Source organism: Taeniopygia guttata, chromosome 8 (assembly GCF_048771995.1).
Source record: "Taeniopygia guttata chromosome 8, bTaeGut7.mat, whole genome shotgun sequence".
In the NCBI taxonomy this organism is placed as follows: domain Eukaryota; kingdom Metazoa; phylum Chordata; class Aves; order Passeriformes; family Estrildidae; genus Taeniopygia; species Taeniopygia guttata.
In genome coordinates, this window is record NC_133033.1 from 16741966 (window position 1) to 16759381 (window position 17416).

Here is a 17416-nt window from a genome sequence, read left to right on the forward strand (position 1 = left end):
AGCAGGTCTTTTCCCTTGCTTTTTCTCAGCCTAGTGCTCCAAGTGATTTGAGGCCAAGGTTTGAGGGGAGCCTGGCTGCAGTGCTGTTCTGTTCCCTGAGCTGAGCCTGGCATTGCTGTTCCCTGACCCCCAGAAGAGCTCCAGCTTCCCAGCACATTCCAGCAGCTGTCTTGTCTCACCCCCAGAGCCCAGCTGCAGCTCCCTCGCCATGCAGGAGCTGTTGTTCTCTTTCCTTCAATGCCGTCTCAGAGAGCCAAAATACAATTCCGTGCTGCGACTTGCAGCGTCCCCGCCCTGCCCTGCCTCTCCCAAAGGAGCTCAAAGCTTCTGAGGCTCCCAAAGACTGCGGCTAATGCAGGGCTCGCTCTGCAGTTGTGACCCTTTTGGTGGGGCCTCGGATGCAGGGGCATGCAGGGACCTCCCTGGGGCAGCAGGCAGGGGACTGAGGGAACAGGAGCAGCTGCAGCAGCTGCTGTGCACAGCTGAAGGCCCCAAGCAGTTCCTAGCTCACACCCCCTGCAGAACACCGGGTACCTGGAGCCCAGCAGCAGCGTGTGGATGGCAGAGTGAACAGCAGCGAGCCTGAAAGGAGAGAGCAGGAATGAAATGACAGCAGAGTGCTGCTGGGGCTGAAGGGAGCCTGGCAAATTGCCCCTCTGCAGCCGAGATCTCCTTGCCACCTGCTGAGGATCAGCACAGGGTACTGGACGGAGACACCCACAGAAGGGCTGGGCCTGCCAGCAGCCCCAGTGTCGCTCACTGTGGTTGTCTCTGGCCTGCAGCTCGGGCTGGGCTGCATTCCCGGGCAGTTTTTTCCTTTGCAGCACACAGCAAGGCAAGACCAGGGCAGTGGGTTTATTGACCCTTTCACAAACACTATCGTGGTCTGGCTAATTCTGTCTAGTACAACCCACACGCTACTGGTTATGGAGTGAGTGCAAGCAGAAAACACAGTGTAATAGATGGCTGCCGAGTAAAACCAGCCCTGCCTGCAAGTCATGAATCAACTGCGGATGAAGCACCAAGGCTGTCCTGCCTCGGGGACGAGCCTGGCGGGGCTGTCAGCTCCCCTGCTGCTACCGGTACCGAGGGGGAGCCGGGCGCGGCCGGAGCGCGGCTCCCGGCGGAGGGGGCGGCTGAAGGACCCCTCGCCGCCCGCACGTGGCACCGCGGCCTTTCCGGCGCTCCCGGCGGCGGAAGCTGTTCCGGCTTCCGGCGGAAGCGTTGTTCTCGCAGGCTGAGCCGGACTCGGAGCGTTTCCGCCTCGCGGCCGCCGCACGGCCGGGCCAGCCGGGGCCAGCGGAGCCGCGCGGGGCTTCCGCCGCTCGCCTCGCCTCACGCGGCTCTTAAGGCAGCGGCGCCGGCGGCCGAAGGATGTGGCGGAGGCGGCAGTGGCAGGCGCCGCGGCCGAGGGATCCCTGAGCCCGAGCAGCGCTTCCCGGCCCCGCGACCCTCCGGCCCGGCAGCGACCCCCGGCCCGGCCCCCGCCGTCCCCCGCCCCTCGGCGACGCCGCCCCCCGCGGCCCCGCCCGCCCCCGCCGGGTCCCCGCGCCCTGGAGGCTCGCGCGGGCGCCGAGCGCAGCCCCTGAGCCGAGCGCAGCCAGGATGGCCTCGTCGTCCGGCAACGACGACGACCTCACCATCCCTCGGGCTGCCATCAACAAGATGATCAAAGAGACGCTGCCCAACGTCCGCGTGGCGAACGACGCCCGGGAGCTGGTGGTCAACTGCTGCACTGAGTTCATCCACCTCATCTCCTCCGAGGCCAATGAGATCTGTAACAAATCGGAGAAGAAAACGATCTCCCCGGAACACGTCATACAAGGTGAGCTTCCGCGGGCGCTGTGCCGCTGCCGGCTCGGGCACCTGGGAGCCGCTCCTGTCCCACTGCCGCTTTTCCCTCTCTGGTTGCTTGTAGCTACGCAGAACACAAAAGGCAGGCTCTGGTAAGGGTGTGGAGGAGAAGCGTGTGCTGTCTGGCTTGCCAGTCGCGCTGCAAGAGAGCTTGTCTTTGTGTGGTTAGAGCGGCTGCTGGGTGTGCTCAGGACCAGCTCCGGTGTTGTGGCTCAGAGAAGCCTGTGGTGCTGTGAGTGAAGTCATCAAATCACTTCCTCGTTCCTGGGAAACGAGGTCTGCTTTTTCGAATGGATATGCGGCGTGTTTTAATAATCTGAATGTAGTAAATGTTTTTTTTTTTTAGTTGGAAATTGATTATGTGGGGCCCAGACTTTATTCCGTGGTATTCTTGTCTGGAATCTCTAGAGAGTATATTTCTTCAGAGCTGTCCTTAGAGTCTCATTGTTTAATGTTGGATCTTCGTGTCTGTTGCAGAAAGCATTTAAACGTGACCTATGCCCTTGTATTTTCTGTGCTGTTGACTTGCACTTCTGCTTGCTTGAATAAAAGGCAAGCTCTCTCTCTGGCTTTTTTGTTTTTCTTTAAATTCTGTCGCAAATCAGAAGTTTTCTTGCCTCATCCCGAAGTCTGCATTAGGCATCGTTTTTTGTCAGAAGTCATTTGCTTTGCTTCTTAAGCCGAGGTTGGTGCTGCAAACAAATTTATAGCAGCAGTAGTGAAAGAGTTCTTCACTCGGCTGCTTAGTAGAGGTATTAACAGCAGCATTTGTACTACAGCTATTTTCAGGGCTATGATGGTATCGAGTTAGTTTAAAAAAATCTTGTCGTGATATGATTTTTTTAAGCAATATTTGCTGGTTGAAGGAAAAAAATTGGTTTGCTTGAAATTTATTAGCTTGCCCAACAGAAGAGGTTTAAGTACTTGACTGGGTCATGAACTGCAAAAGAAAATAAGTAGCATGTACGAGCTTTAATATTAAAGGAAATGCGTGTAAGCTTGCAAGTTTAGCAAAGTAGCTCCATCACAGGAGCCTAGGATGTAAAGTAAAACCTGTGCTTGCACATGGAAGCATACTTTAGGTGTGATGCTCTTTAATACATGGATAGTTTTTTCAAGTCACCACAAAAAACGTTTGAGGTTAGTTCTTAACACAGGACAACATGTGATCTTTAAGACTGAAGGCAGTAAAGGGTTTATGTATGAAAGTATTTTGTACCCAGTAGTGTTAGTCTGTAGAAAAGAGTTCACCTATTGCTGTCCTAGGCTTAGTGCGGGTTTTTTGGAACAGAAATTGAAACTAAAGTGGGTGTGCATAACATCAGCAGATGGTCCCATGCCAAGTATTTTGCTGGGTTCTGTGTCCTTGTGTTATCACATCTCAGAGTTAGAAAAAGTTATTTTCAAATTAAATCAATACTTTGTAGTAAAATATTGCAGTGTATCCATTTTTGTAATGGTTTAGAGATGGAATGGATTTTCTGCTGTGCTTATGTTTAAGGAAGCTGTAATTGCTATTAGCTCATTTCCAATGCTGGTCAGCTGGCAGTTGAGCCTTCTGCGAGGTTTGAGGGTTTTGGTTGCCAGTTTTGGAAACAGTGATTGTGTGTATAAGTAGAGCATTTCAGCATTTTCATCCATCTTCATACATTCTAGATACTTGCTGTTTGAATGCCTCTTAATGCAGCAGTGTCATGACAATGATGCTAATAAATGAGGCAGTTTAAATCTGTTTGTTGTGGTCGCCCATGTATCTTTTTTGTGCTGAATGCTTAGAAGCCAAATGAGGCTAATGGCCATCACATCACACCTGGCCCAGCCTAAGCATAGGGTGCCGCCAAGAGGAGTCTTTTTGTACTTTGTGAGAGAGTTCAGATTGTATCTGGCAATTGCAGATACAACTGGCCCTGTGGCCTTTGAGAATTTAGGGCAGAGCAGGGTTTCCTCTCAGGTGAGTTTGCTGGCTGACTGGGGTCTACATGGAATTGTTGTGCAGTAAAGTAGGCTGTGGATTGATGTCAAATCTTGTCTCTTCTTTTCATGGACTGTTAGGATACCGACAGTGTGTATATTAGCACTTAATTTTAAAAGAGTCCCACAACTGTTTATGTTTGGGATTTTACTTTGGAAGGTCTTTTTTTCTTTGAAAGGAGCATAAAAAATTAAAAGTCTCAGATATTAATGACTTGATTTTATAAAATAAAAGTATTACTAGCTATGTGTCACTGATTACTCAGAGACCTCCACCTTCATGCAGTCATTAAGAGTAGGAGGAAACTGGGAAAAGGATAATTGTGATTTGGTGTTTGTAAATATGAATTGTGTTATCCCAAATGGTGTATTCTGGAATTCAGCTGTTTACATTTGGTGGGATAATTCTAGCCTCAGGAAAATACTAAATTTTAAGTCATCTGAGTAGGATGGTATGTTTAAGACTCAAAAAATAGAAAGGCTTTGAGTTTTGATGAGATAGCAGCTCTGATAGAGTAGTAGTCACTTGTCCCACATTTTTGCACCATGCTTGTATAAAGGGATTCATATTCCTTCCATTCATATGTGTTCTGTAAGCCTGGATGTGCTTCAAGAAGATGGTCAACTTTGTAAGTGGTTTCACTGGCAGCAGAATTTTGATGGAGTAGATTTATGATGCATAAATCATTTATGGTTATTCATAGCTTTGTTATATTGAATAATTGTAAAAATCTGTCTTGGTTGTATCACGTGAGGGATTTGAATTTTATTGTTGTGTGTGTTGGTGCTATATTCAATTCACAATTGTAAGTTCTTTCCATTAATTTATTTTCTTTTAAGAACCATATAAAATTTCTGCAAAAACACATCTTGAGGTTAACTTCAGACTCAGCAGTCTGATGCATCAGATTGCCAACCCTTTTCTTTTGACAAACACCTCTGATTTTGCCGTGATAATTTGTCTTAGTGATGTTAGACTTGTAGATTTCTTTAGTTTGATTAAAAAAGTATGACTTAAAGAAGTTTTCTGTATATATTGTAATTTTAAAATTGATATATTGTCATTTAAAAATATATATATATTACATTTTAAAATATAATGAGTTCTTAAATATCTGTACAGTATTAACGTAACCAGTTCTGATCTATGAGACGTGGATTTGCCTCCTCTCTCCTGAGGCTGGACGAAACAAGCTTTTGAAGTTTTTGGTAATTCTCTTAGAAACTGTGGGCTAATTGGAAGAAGTGTTTTCAGTGTCTGTGTGTGGGCTGAGTCTGAACTGGCATACTGTCTCTGAAGTAATTTGGTTGTCTCTAAATCAGTTTGTCTTTTAACTTCATTAAAAAAAAAAAAAAGTATTATGTGAATTTCTTTGCCAGGTGTTCTCTGTTAAAGGGAAGGTAGTGCTGTAAGACTAGAGGGCAGCACCCAGAGCACTGTTGAAGACAGTGTGTGAGTTGTCTCTTAGTACAAGTTGGAAGCTGAAAACTTAGAGAATGCCTTTGGGATATTGTTTAGATTATGGTACCATGATGTGCTGCTGTAGTTATGGCTAGGAAAATGTTGCTTACAAAACTAGTGTTAGAATATTGTCTGAGTTACTGTAAGATCTTGTTTATAACAAGTTGTTGATTGCTGTTGTGCAGTTTAGTGCCGTTTCTTCAATAGTTTGTCACAAAAGCTTGAAATTAAGATAAAGGTTAAAAGAATTCTTGAGTTGTAAACTCTGAATTGTGTAAATGCTGGAAATTAACCATGTTTTTTATTAAACTGATACTTGTTTCTAGTGTAATTGGTGTTTATGTAATGTTTCCAGTTTATTCTGTAATAGGTTCACTTTGGGTGTGTGTGGAGGCATGTCATAGTAAATGGTGCATGAGAAAACTGCCTTTTGTCGCATGTGCTACCTGGGTTTTTATAATCCTTTCTGCTACCTTTGCATTCTTTAAAAAAACTCTTGTTGCAGGATGTAGCTCCTTGCCAATGTCTTCGGGCAGATAAAAGTGCAAGATTTTAGCTTCTGAATACATTTTAATGTGGACATAAATAGAAGGGGTTCTGTTGAGAAATAAAACAATAAAGAGCTTATACATAACTATATATGGCTTTATATGTGTGAACTATGCATTTTATATATAGGAATTTAGATACTAAAAGACAAAAGTTAAAATTCAGCAACCCAACATAATATTATTTATTTCTGCCTTTTTGAAGGATCTGTGATCACTTTACATGCATCACTTCTGTTCTGTTGTAGGTTTCTAGTTTACCTTCTACTGAAGACTTGCAATACTTGCAAAGGTAGAATCTCTGAGAGAAAATTCAGATAGAAATTCAGTTAGGAAGGACTTCTTAGCTGTCTAAATTTTGTCAATTCTGATATAGAAAAAATGGGATAAAGAGGTCTTTTGGAGAATAATGCCTATCTCTAGCAAAGTGTATCTGAAAGCCCTGAATCCTCTGCAAGTGTAAGCTTCTTTGGTTGTACTTGATGAACCTTAATTTTTTTAGCCTAAAAACATGTATTCCTACAGGACATAGCAGAAGGGGGGGGGGGGAAATAGCTGTCAGATCTCTTTAAGAATAGAGGTTTTTGTCACCAGATAATAGGAAAGTTACCTAATGTTTTACTTTTTTTTTTTTTTAACTAAACAAATCAATATCTATTACCAGAAACTTTGTAGAAGGTAAACACTGTCTTTGCTCTTTTTTTGTTTCTTTCTAGCGCTAGAAAGTTTGGGGTTTGGCTCCTATATCAGTGAAGTAAAAGAAGTCTTACAAGAATGCAAAACAGTAGCACTAAAGAGAAGAAAGGCCAGTTCACGCTTGGAGAACCTCGGCATTCCCGAAGAAGAGCTACTAAGGCAGCAACAGGAATTATTTGCACAAGTAAGTGAAGCAATCCTTATCCTGATGAGGTTGGAATAATTAATGCTGCAGGTCTAGGGCCACGCAAACATGTGCACACGTTAACAAATATCCCCTTCCTTGAGAATTGATGTGGCATCTGAGATGATACTTCTGTGATTTGACATATAGGACTTCGTATGTGAACAGATTTCATATTCTAGTTTTAAAAAGCATGGAGTTTTGCTGATACTTGAGTATTTTCAGTCTACCATGGAGAAGATATTGAGAATTAGTTGACGAAGTAAAAGAGTAACAGCTGGTTTCTAGGAAATGACCTGTTTTGAAGCATTAAAAAATGAAAATAGCTTTTCTGTTTCTGACCATCAGTGCACAAATGTTATTTCTTATACTTGGAAAGAAACTTTATTCTTGGCAAGACTATAATTGAGTGAATTCATGCATAAATTTTTAAAGAGGCCATCGAGGCATGGGAAAAGCATTTATCTGCAAATAGTGTACTAACACATACACATTCTACTTCATCCCAGCCTTATCCCCTTCCAGTTTTCCCAGATATTTATCATCTCCCAGTTTGACTAAAATCTGATCTTACTTATTTCTTTTTCTCCACTGTCTTTCTCTCCACTGCTCTCTTAGTTTGACAAGACCATTCTCTAAACTAAGAGCTTGGTTATCTGGTATTTCTCTTTTCTTTTAACCAAGGCCAGAGTCTTATTTTCTCACTTTGCTTACTCTGATTTCCTCTGATAAAAATGCTTATTCAGTTAATGTCTGATTACCGTAGCCTTCTCTCCCCTTTGCAATACTTTTATCTTGCTGAGACTGTTGCTTTTCATGTCATGGCATGCCGACTACTTTAATCTTTATTGCATGATGAATTTTAAGGCATTTAAAATTTCAGCATACCATGTAGCTATTGCAGTGAACTAGTTATGATCAAGTCACACGTGCCTAACTTTTGTTTGAATGTACTAAATTAGAAGGACCAATATGGCTGCTTCTGGATTTTGGGTAAGATTTACAAATAGGCACTTTGATACCTGTTTTTTACTTACTATTTTGTGCAAGTAACTCGGTGTGATACACAAAACAAAAAAGTAGCAAAACTAAGGTGTATTAAGGGAGTACTAGCTCCAGAGTATCGCTGAAAAGAATAAATTTTAAAAATTTGCTGAAACCTCCTTATGCAAGCCACACTTTGTCTAAGGAATGACAACTTGAAGAATATTCTTTTAAAATTCTGTTACTGTGCCTTAACTTCTAATTTAAGACAGCGCATGCCAGTTTGACAAGATTGTATGAATGCTTTTTAAAAATAGTGTTTGGTAATATGGAAAATGTTTGCTTAGATTCAAGGATGACAGTCTCATTTTTCAAAAATAGTCGCTGTAATGTGCTGTTGGAGGTACTGTAATTAGTCTTAAAAATAGTTACGCATGTGCATGCTTATTTATTTGTGTTAATATTTTTAATACTCTAAAGCATGACACTAATGCTGACTTCTTGCTCTATTTTGAAAATATCTGCCTGTTATTATGAATATTTGACACCTCTGGCTTGGATGATTGTAAATACTTGAAGTCAGGGAATGTCTCAGTCCAATATTCATGTTTTAAGTTTTTTTGTGCAAGACAAGGGTCTTCATAGAGTTGGGGGGTTTTTGAGGCTTCCTCACTGGAGTTGTGCAATAAATGAGTTAATTTTACCAGAGATTAATTATAGAGCTTCTTGGTCAATCCAACTCAGTGGAATTCTTCAGTTATGTGGGTTTTTTCTCTCTTCCCTTGTGTGAAATGGTGAAGTGTTGTCATTACAGATGTGGCTGTGAGGGTGGGCACTGACAAAGTGATGCATCCAGTGTGATGTGCTGAGCCTCTTTCCTGGAGCATGCACGTGTATCAGCTCTGAGTGCACAGGCTCGGTAGGAGCCCTGTTGTCACCTCCTGGCTGATAAATACTTGTGCCTTCCTATGTGGACAGATGCTGCTGCCTTTCCTTCAAAACTCTGTGGCATCTTACATGTGTTCCAGCCCTTGTAACTATGCTACCACTTGAAGTCTGAAATACTGAAAATTTTTTGTTGATAAGAGATTTCTACTTCTGTTTATTTTTTTGCTGCTAGAACAGAGGAAAATGTGACACTTTGTAATAATAAGGGAATGCTCCCCTTTTTTTCATGTTGCTAAGCTGACAAACAGGGTTTGATTGTTTTCCAAACATTATCTTTTGGCATCTTATAGTTTGCCAAACTGAAAAAAAATCTGATGCTTTGCAAAAAAATAGGAAAAGTCAGTGAGTGCAGTAGGATTAGAAAGGAAATCATAATAGTCTTATTGATGACTTGTAAAAGTAGAAGAGTAAAATAGACTGGAAATTTTTTCTTTAACACAATCAATTAGTGTATTGCTGAAATCAACAGGAGTTACCAAAAAAAAAACCAAGTGAAAACCCTGGGCAGAAAAATGAAGATTCATCAGCTGAACTATTTGAAGTGTTGTGGAATCTTTTGTACTTTTCAGTAGAAGTCCATACCTTTCTGTAGCAAAGCCATCCTCGGTTGTCATACCTGAATTTGAGAAGACCATGCCTTGCTCTATTTTGCAAAGATTGCTTGGCAAAGTAAGAGAATGGCTTGCTTTGTTTTTGTGATAATGTGTGGTTCAGTTGGATGATTTAATAATTGGAAGTTTTGTTATTTGTAATCAACAAAGCAATGCTGTCCTCATCTCTGAACTGTGATTAAATGTTAAGATCCCTTGAAACGGATGTCTAAGGTTTCCTTTTCTTAGCCTCAGTTAAATTTTTCATTAGTTAGTGGTTCAGCACAGTCATTACAGTACACTAATTTCTGTCTGTTGTTTTTGTAAGTGTAAGGCTTCAAAACAGTGGTGTCTTCAGAGGGAGAGAGACTATAGCTAAACTTCCTGGTACCAATTATTAACGTACGTCTCAATGTGGTTTTGCATATGCAATTAATTTAAAAAATGAAAAATATATATAAAAGTGCAATCTTCAGGTAAAGATAAAAATGTGTTTAAAGATAATCTGTGCTATAGATTCTTCACGAGCTATGTATGGCCTTAACAATTAAATTCGTGTCTCTAGGCTAGACAACAGCAAGCAGAACTGGCACAGCAGGAATGGCTACAGATGCAACAAGCAGCTCAACAGGCACAGCTCGCTGCTGCCTCAGCCAGTGCATCCAATCAGGCAGGATCTTCTCAGGATGAAGATGATGAAGATGATATCTGAAAATCACCAGCTGAATTGTCTTACTAAGAAATACTTTTCCTGCACAATGAAAACAGTGAAATGAATGCTTACCTGTAAGTTTGTATGCATCGTGGACTGGCAGTTGGTATTCTAGGGGTGTCTGCTGTTGTGTGCTGTACATGTATAAACTGTCTTTTTTGAACTCTTGAAGATTTAAGGTTCAGTATCATATCAACTTTGGATTTTTAATGGTGTATATGGAAATTTTAGATAGCAGTGCGTCATTTATTTGATCAATAAACAGTGTTACAATAAACAACATGTTTATAAAATATAGTGAGATTTATACAAAAAGCTCTAAATCCACATTTGCATTTCTTCCCTTTTAACTAAACTATGAAATCTTACTTAGAATTTTTAATTGTTTTTTGGGGGAGTGGTACAGTAGACATAATCTGTTAACGTGAAAAAAATGTAGAGTTCAGCATAGAAGAGTCTGAATTCTTAGTTCTTTTTAAAATGAGGATGTATATGGCAATAAATATTATATATGCTCGAATACCACACCTGTTAAAATTTGAAAATGATACATTTTCACCAAGCTAGGAAAAGGTATGTTTAATAGGAGTTGTACAAATTAAATTTTTTTTTGTTTGTTTTTGTATAGGGGTGGAAAAAAATTAAACCCATGGTTTTATTATGTCATCCTTTTGACAGTCCTAACTGAGTATTTCACTTCAAAGACTGCCTGGTTTGAAGAACTAACTCTTCTATTACTTCAATCCAGTTTAGTGTTAACTGTTGTTGATGGTATTTTGTAGTCCAGATTTATTCATATTGTTGAAATATAAAGCTGGAACTTAAAAAAACAAAATAGTTTGTTCTGCTGATGTGACAGGGACTGATTAAGTATTGAAGAGCAAGAAGGCAAAAGCTGACCCTAACAGTATGTCAAAAAAGAGAGAATTTATTTAACTTTGATTAGTCATTATCAGCATAATGCTAACATTCTCCAGACTAGATTGCCACTGGATTACTAAGGTACCTTGTTGAAAGACGGCATTTTCTTCAGTCAATTGGTTTGTTGGTAAGTCCAGGTTTCTGGTAAATTGTTCCCCAAGAGTGATCAGCAGCAATACATGAAACAGAAATTATGTACTTGTCCTTTTGATAGTTCTGTTGATTTAATGGATGAGCAGCTGTCCTTTGTGTTTAAATAAAGCACAGTAGTGTCCATTGCTGAGTTTTAATGTGTTACTTGAAGTAATACTGGCATATCTTCTGGTACACTGATCTGAGCAGACTAGAAAAGCCACTTGCATGCTGCTGTAGATGACCCCATGGCTCTCTAACAATGTGGATGGTTTTATCAACTGACGTCCTCAGCGAGTTGCTCCAGTTGGAATTCTTGAGGAGGGCTGCAGCAGTCTGTTTACATGAGGATGCAAACAGCAAATTGTGGGCCCATTTTTACATAAAGATCTGAACAAGATACAATTGGCATGTATTCAGATCTCGGTCACATAGTGACTTTTGATTTAAATTTGAGATGTGCTGAGTTGCATATTGAATAAATGTGAACATGTCTTTAAAAGCAGTAATGCAGTGAAAACTCAGAAGAGTATTTGTTCGAATGTTTAAGTTTAAAAAAGAAAAAAAACCCCAAACTTTCCTGGATACCAGATAAAACATATTAGGCAAGATTTGACGGAAGAAGTGGTTTTCTGTAAAGGTTTAAGTACCAAAGGTAGAAAATCTAGTCTAGTGATACAATGTTAATGTGCAGTGTTGGCTTTTCTAATTTGTACTGTAACACCTTCACACTTTCTATTTCAAATGAGTCTTTTCCTTCTAAATAATACTAGGTATATTTTCACACCTTTCTTTTCTGATGCAGGAATCAGGTTAACATTTTACTGCATCTGGTATGTATGGTGTAATGTTTGAATTTTTGTGACCTTTCTTTTTGGACATTCTTGTGCTTTTTCATATGCTGTATTCTTCAAGCAATAAAATTCTGATGTGTTTTTATAAAATTGCTTTTATATTTAATGAACAGTCTGTCTTCTTCATTTCCTTTATAAACAAACAAAAAAAAAGACTACTTAAATCCTGTTTTTATTTTGGCTTACTGGACACTTTTTGTGGCCTGAAGTCTTTATAGCCAGAGTGCTGTTGGATTGGATTGCTGTGTTCTGGGGTTGTTATTGCTTGCAAACAATGTTTCTGGGCTTGACCTGCTCTCTTGGGGAATTGCATTTAGTATATATGTATTTTTATAACCTGACATTCTGCACCTGAGAAGCTGCACAAAAGCCCTGTAGATTGTGTACTAGCTGCTGAAATGCTTTCATAAAGTGAAAGGCTACAGGCTGAGGCAATAATAATTTAATTTCAAGTAGATAGTCATGATTAACAATTACTTATTCAGCCATTCTTTCCCAAGTATGAAAATTAACTCTGGCACTTCAGGTAGAATCTTCACTGATCTTTCAACAAACAGATTTTGTATTACTTTGCTGTTGTGCTTCCATGCAGGAACTGCTCAGTGACGACAGATTTCTGAATTTATGGTACTCCTGATGATTTTGGTACACCAGGTACATGGAGCATAAAGTTTGATTAGTGAACTGTATTGTTGCTTTGTCTCACAAGAAACATGTATTAGGATGTGTCTGTTTCTTAAATATTGAATTGATGAGATTATCTGTGGGTTTTCCATAATTACTCTGACAGTCTGTTTCAGAGTGCTCAAGTAACTTTCTCATGAAATCTTTCTATTCTGTTACTTTAATAAAGTGCACATCTGCATGACACTGTGGATAACGAATATAGTTGTATTTACTACACTGAGGTACTTCTAAAGGAGTATCTTAGGGTTTCTAAACATCAAATGTCTAAAATGGTATTTGAATTTCAGTATTTGCATGTAATTGAGCTATATTTTGAAACACTGGAATTTCTGACACAATAGAAAATGTCCCTGAAAGCCACAAATATAAAATATGTTCCTCAGATTTTGTAAAAGTACTTCCACAAAGGAGGACTGTGAATAATAATTCTTGGTTGATCATTTTGTATGGGAAGATTGTTTTCAGTTGAAACAAAGCCGAGTAAAGGTGACTTGGCATTTGAAACAATGCCAAATAAAGTGACTTAATGATCGTTTTGAAACAGCCAAATCCTTACTCTGAAATGTGTACCTCATTTTCGTTTCCTCGTGTTGGATTGGGATTTTGTGCAAGCCACACACAAAACAATGTGGAAGGAGGAGGAGGGGAAGTGTAATATGGAAGATAAAGCATGCCATGGTGTTATCTACTTTTGGTATTATACTATTTACCTGTCTAACATGGAAAAGTTCTACTCTGCAGCTTTACACTGAGAGTACATCAGTGGGATGCTGGCCAGGGTTCAGATGGATTTTGCTTACAATCAGTACTAGCTCTATGAGCCCTCAGACTTGTTAAAAGGACGCTCAATAAATGTGCCATTTGAGACTAAGGGATGCTGTATGGGTGCAACTCAGTCATGAAAAGGAGTGTCTATGAGCCTTGCTGTCAGCCCATTAAGGTTTGCTGGCAATCAGGACCAATAGGTTCCTTTTTTCCCCCTAATTTAAATAAGTGCTTTTTGTTTTGATTTCATTGCTACAGAAATCAGTTACTGAGAATTTATTAGTGGCTTTGGAAGTACTTACTCCAGTTGTTGGGTATGTAGTGCATTTGGTATGTGCTATCTAGCTCATTTCTACAACAAATGTGCTAGAACCGTGCATTTCTGGAAAGAAACAGATTGAGTGAAAATGTTCTGTTCGTGGTACTGTGCTGTAATACAACTGAAGCCAATACTGGGGAGTGGAGGTTTTGCAACAAAATAATTAGACAGTGAATCCAGTTGGATACACCTAATCCCACCCATCAGTCATGGATAAATCCGGTAAAGACAGGTTTTGCTGTGTGGGTGAACCTAGCAGAACCTTCAGTAATCTGGAAATCTGTAATAGATGATGTTCCTGCATATGTTGGGGAAAGAGCCGTTTGATTTTAATTCATCATGGCCGTGATTTCTTGTTGCATCAGCTGCAGGAATACATGAAGACTACTATCTCAAAGCTTGAACCAAAAGTTCAGGTAAGGATGGACCATACTTGTTACAACCAGTTTGGGTTTTTTTCTGCATTTTAAATGTGAACAGCTACTATGCTTTACATATCAGGGGTGAAGATTTATAAGAGGCATATTGAACTAGGTAAGGATTACACTTAATTTTAAGGACAAATGTTCACATGATTAATTTTTTTAATACTTCAGAGATTTTTTTTTTTTTTTTTGGTCTTGTTTCAAAGGAAATAATTGGTTTCTCCCTCAGCCCCCACCCAGGGTGACTAACATTGGAGTAGTAATATTGCATGGTGTATCTTTGAATGATTTCCACACTCATTTTAGTAGTAATTAGTCCAGTTTTGGTATTAGTTCAAAACTTACTAGTCAGTAATCATAAGCTTTTACATCTTCAAAGCATGATACATGTATTAATCAGGTGTAGGCAATATTACACTGTGCTTTGAAGTTAACATTTTCACATGCTACAGAATAAAAGGTGGTATCCTATGTCAAGGAAAAAGATGTTATCTTCAGGGTAGGGTGAATCATCTAGAGAGCAAATAATTGGGAAGACAAACAGACCTGTAAAAGTAATTGTTGCAGATGAAAACATTTATTTGTAATAGCATAATGCTTGGGATTGCTGGTTATGGACCAAGACTTGGTTTCATTAATGTTGTATTCAAGTTTAATTCTTTCAGCTTAGAGTGAAAAGCCACAGCTGAATTAGAAATCAAATTCAATGTTGTTTTAGTTTCAGGTAATTTGTTTTCTCAGGCAGCAGTGTAATCCATGAAAGAGCAGTACATAAGTCAGGGCAGTGGCAGTGTTAGTAAGGCAAAATCTGACAGTCTTCACTATCCCATCCTGCAATAAAGGAGATATCACTCTGCAAAAATGTTTGAAAATATGTATGAAGGAGTAATGTGACCAATATTTTTTTTATTCTACTGTAATATAACTGGTGCTATTTCCACACACAGATAATTAATATTCAAGCAGGTAAAAATCAGAATTTAAATTCAGTTGCTTCTTAAGTATGTACTTGCATCTATCTTCCATATTGTCATATAGATTAGCTATTCTATACCTGTGGTAATTTAGTTGTCTGGGATTGTTGGGCAAGCTGTATGCAACTAAGCTCATTATCTTTAAATCATTAATAACTTGTTTTTGTTTTTCAATATGTTCTAATGTTGGAAACAATCATATTTTCATTTCTACAAAAAATTTAGAGTTTTTGAGATGCCTTTGTTTGAAAAACTACAGTTCTCAAAATGTAAACAAAATGAAATGTTATGGACAAAAAATTAGTTTATCTTGATACATTATGTCATTTAAATGAGGGGCAGTTTTTTAGTGAATAGGAGGAGGTATTTATCCTGTCTGCAGGATGTGAAAATGGGTCTAAACACCATGTCCCTTCTGTTAACAACTTATCTTTTCCAAATTGTGTAAACAAATATTAAGTATTATTGTACCTTTTTTAAAAAGCACTAGTGGATGTTCTGAGGCAAAGATCACTGCTCAGACTTTGCTCTCAGGAAGGCGATGGGCTGGCAGGCATCCCTTTCAAATGTGAGGGATTTGGGGCATGAGCCACACGGCCCTGTGGGAGAACTGTAGTGCAGGCAAGCCTGGAGTAAGGACATTGCACTGATTGCTTTAGCTGTGTTTTTGGTTTACTTGTGTGCAAAAGGGATTGAGAATTGCCTGTTTCCCTAAAATGAAATCTCTAGTATTGACTGTGTTACAATAGCATAATTAAAAGGTTTTGCTTTATGGACACAGGATAAAGCTTCTGAATGCTGAGAGTTTTCAAACGTATCTGTGTTGGGATGTATTTTTTCGAACCTGCCTCAGTGGTCTTTATATTCCAAGTCAAAGGGGCAATTTATTCCTAAAATTGAGTTAAATTTTTTATTTGGTGTTGAAAATACTGCATTTTTTAATGTGAAAAAAGGACATAGAAAATAGTGACATGATAACATCCTTTTGTGGACTGGGTATTAAGGACGCAAAGTAGCAACACAACTGAACCCTTGTGTTCTGTGTATTGTATTTTTGGAAATTCATCCATTCATGAGATCTGAACATGAGGGTTCTCAAAATAGTGGTAAATCCAAAGGGTTTACCTTGGCTACTAGAAGACGAGTGTGTTAGGGAGGGAGAAGAACAGTCTTAATAAAGTGTGTATATTCTCTTTATATATATATTCCCTTTGCATGTAACCTTGCCTCAAAGGGAAAAATGTACAAAGACAAAGGGATGTGGAGGAAAAGTCTCTTACTAGGATGCAATTTGCTACCTGTTGGATTTGATCTGCCTTTGAAATCCAAAGAGCAAGCATTGCACTTTGAATTTCATTAAATAGCGCTTCAAAAGTGTAATGTCACAAAACCAAAATTCTTTCATCATCAAGTGATTTCTTTATTTTTAGTTTAGTTCCTCTGGGATTATTTGAAAATTTCTGCAGTTAGTCTCTAATCAGAATCTCACTTGGAACAAATAAAAATGATAAACTGAGTTGTAGCTATCTTTACTAATGGGTAGAGAGACAGAAATGTAAATAATGATTCGCATTGTGGGATATGTATTCTGTGCACAGCACACTGCTCTCATTCCCATCGTTGATTTATATCCTGATTTCTATTATTTTAATGTGATTCATAGTGGGAAGGAAAGAGTTTTCTTTGACATCTGAATAACTTTTGAGTTTCCCTACAGATTGTGATCCTTTGGATTTTTTTTCATGCATCAATTAAATGTGGTATTATGCAATGGACATCAACTTTCTCATGAAAGGAGGAGGAACCACCCCAGGCATAAAACAAGGGAAGTACACGTGAAATTAAACCCCTGGCCACAGAAATGCAATCCTTTAAGGGAGAGAAGTGAGGACCTGCATTGCATGGAAGGTAGGACAATGAGGGGGTCCTTGGCGCTCTCGGTTTCCCGTGAATGTCTCTCGCAGGCGCTGAGCGGGACGGGGCAGCAGCGGCAGCAGCGGTGGGGCCGTGCCGGGGCCGTGTCCGTGTCCGTGCCGGGGCCGTGTCCGTGTCCGTGCCGGGGCCGTGTCCGTGTCCGTGCCGGGGCCGTGTCCGTGCCGCTGCCGGGGCCGTGTCCGTGTCCGTGTCCGTGCCGGGGCCGTGTCCGTGTCCGTGCCGGGGCCGTGTCCGTGCCGCTACCGGGGCCGTGGCCGTGTCCGTGTCCGTGCCGGGCTGTGTCCGTGCCACTGCCGGCAGGCGGCTGTCGAGCCCCGAACGTGCCTTTGGGCTGTGCGTGCCCAAACTGCTGAGCGTGACCCCAGCCGCTCTGTGCTGATAATGCGTGAACCACTTCTAAATTAAAACTCGCTAGGGAGGTTAAACAGTAACCTAGGATGCCGAGCGTGTTCAAA

At 40.2% G+C, this 17416-nt stretch overlaps 1 protein-coding gene across 1 annotated transcript; it reads left to right on the plus strand.

Moving 5' to 3' along the window:
* The first annotated feature begins 1215 nt into the window (after window positions 1–1215).
* On the plus strand, window positions 1216–11946 carry DR1 (down-regulator of transcription 1). Its single transcript, XM_002192789.7, has 3 exons — window positions 1216–1825; window positions 6552–6715; window positions 9803–11946. The coding sequence occupies exons 1-3, from the start codon at window positions 1606–1608 to the stop codon at window positions 9947–9949; spliced, it is 531 nt and encodes a 176-aa protein (XP_002192825.1). The 5' UTR covers window positions 1216–1605; the 3' UTR covers window positions 9950–11946.
* Window positions 11947–17416: the final 5470 nt, after the last annotated feature.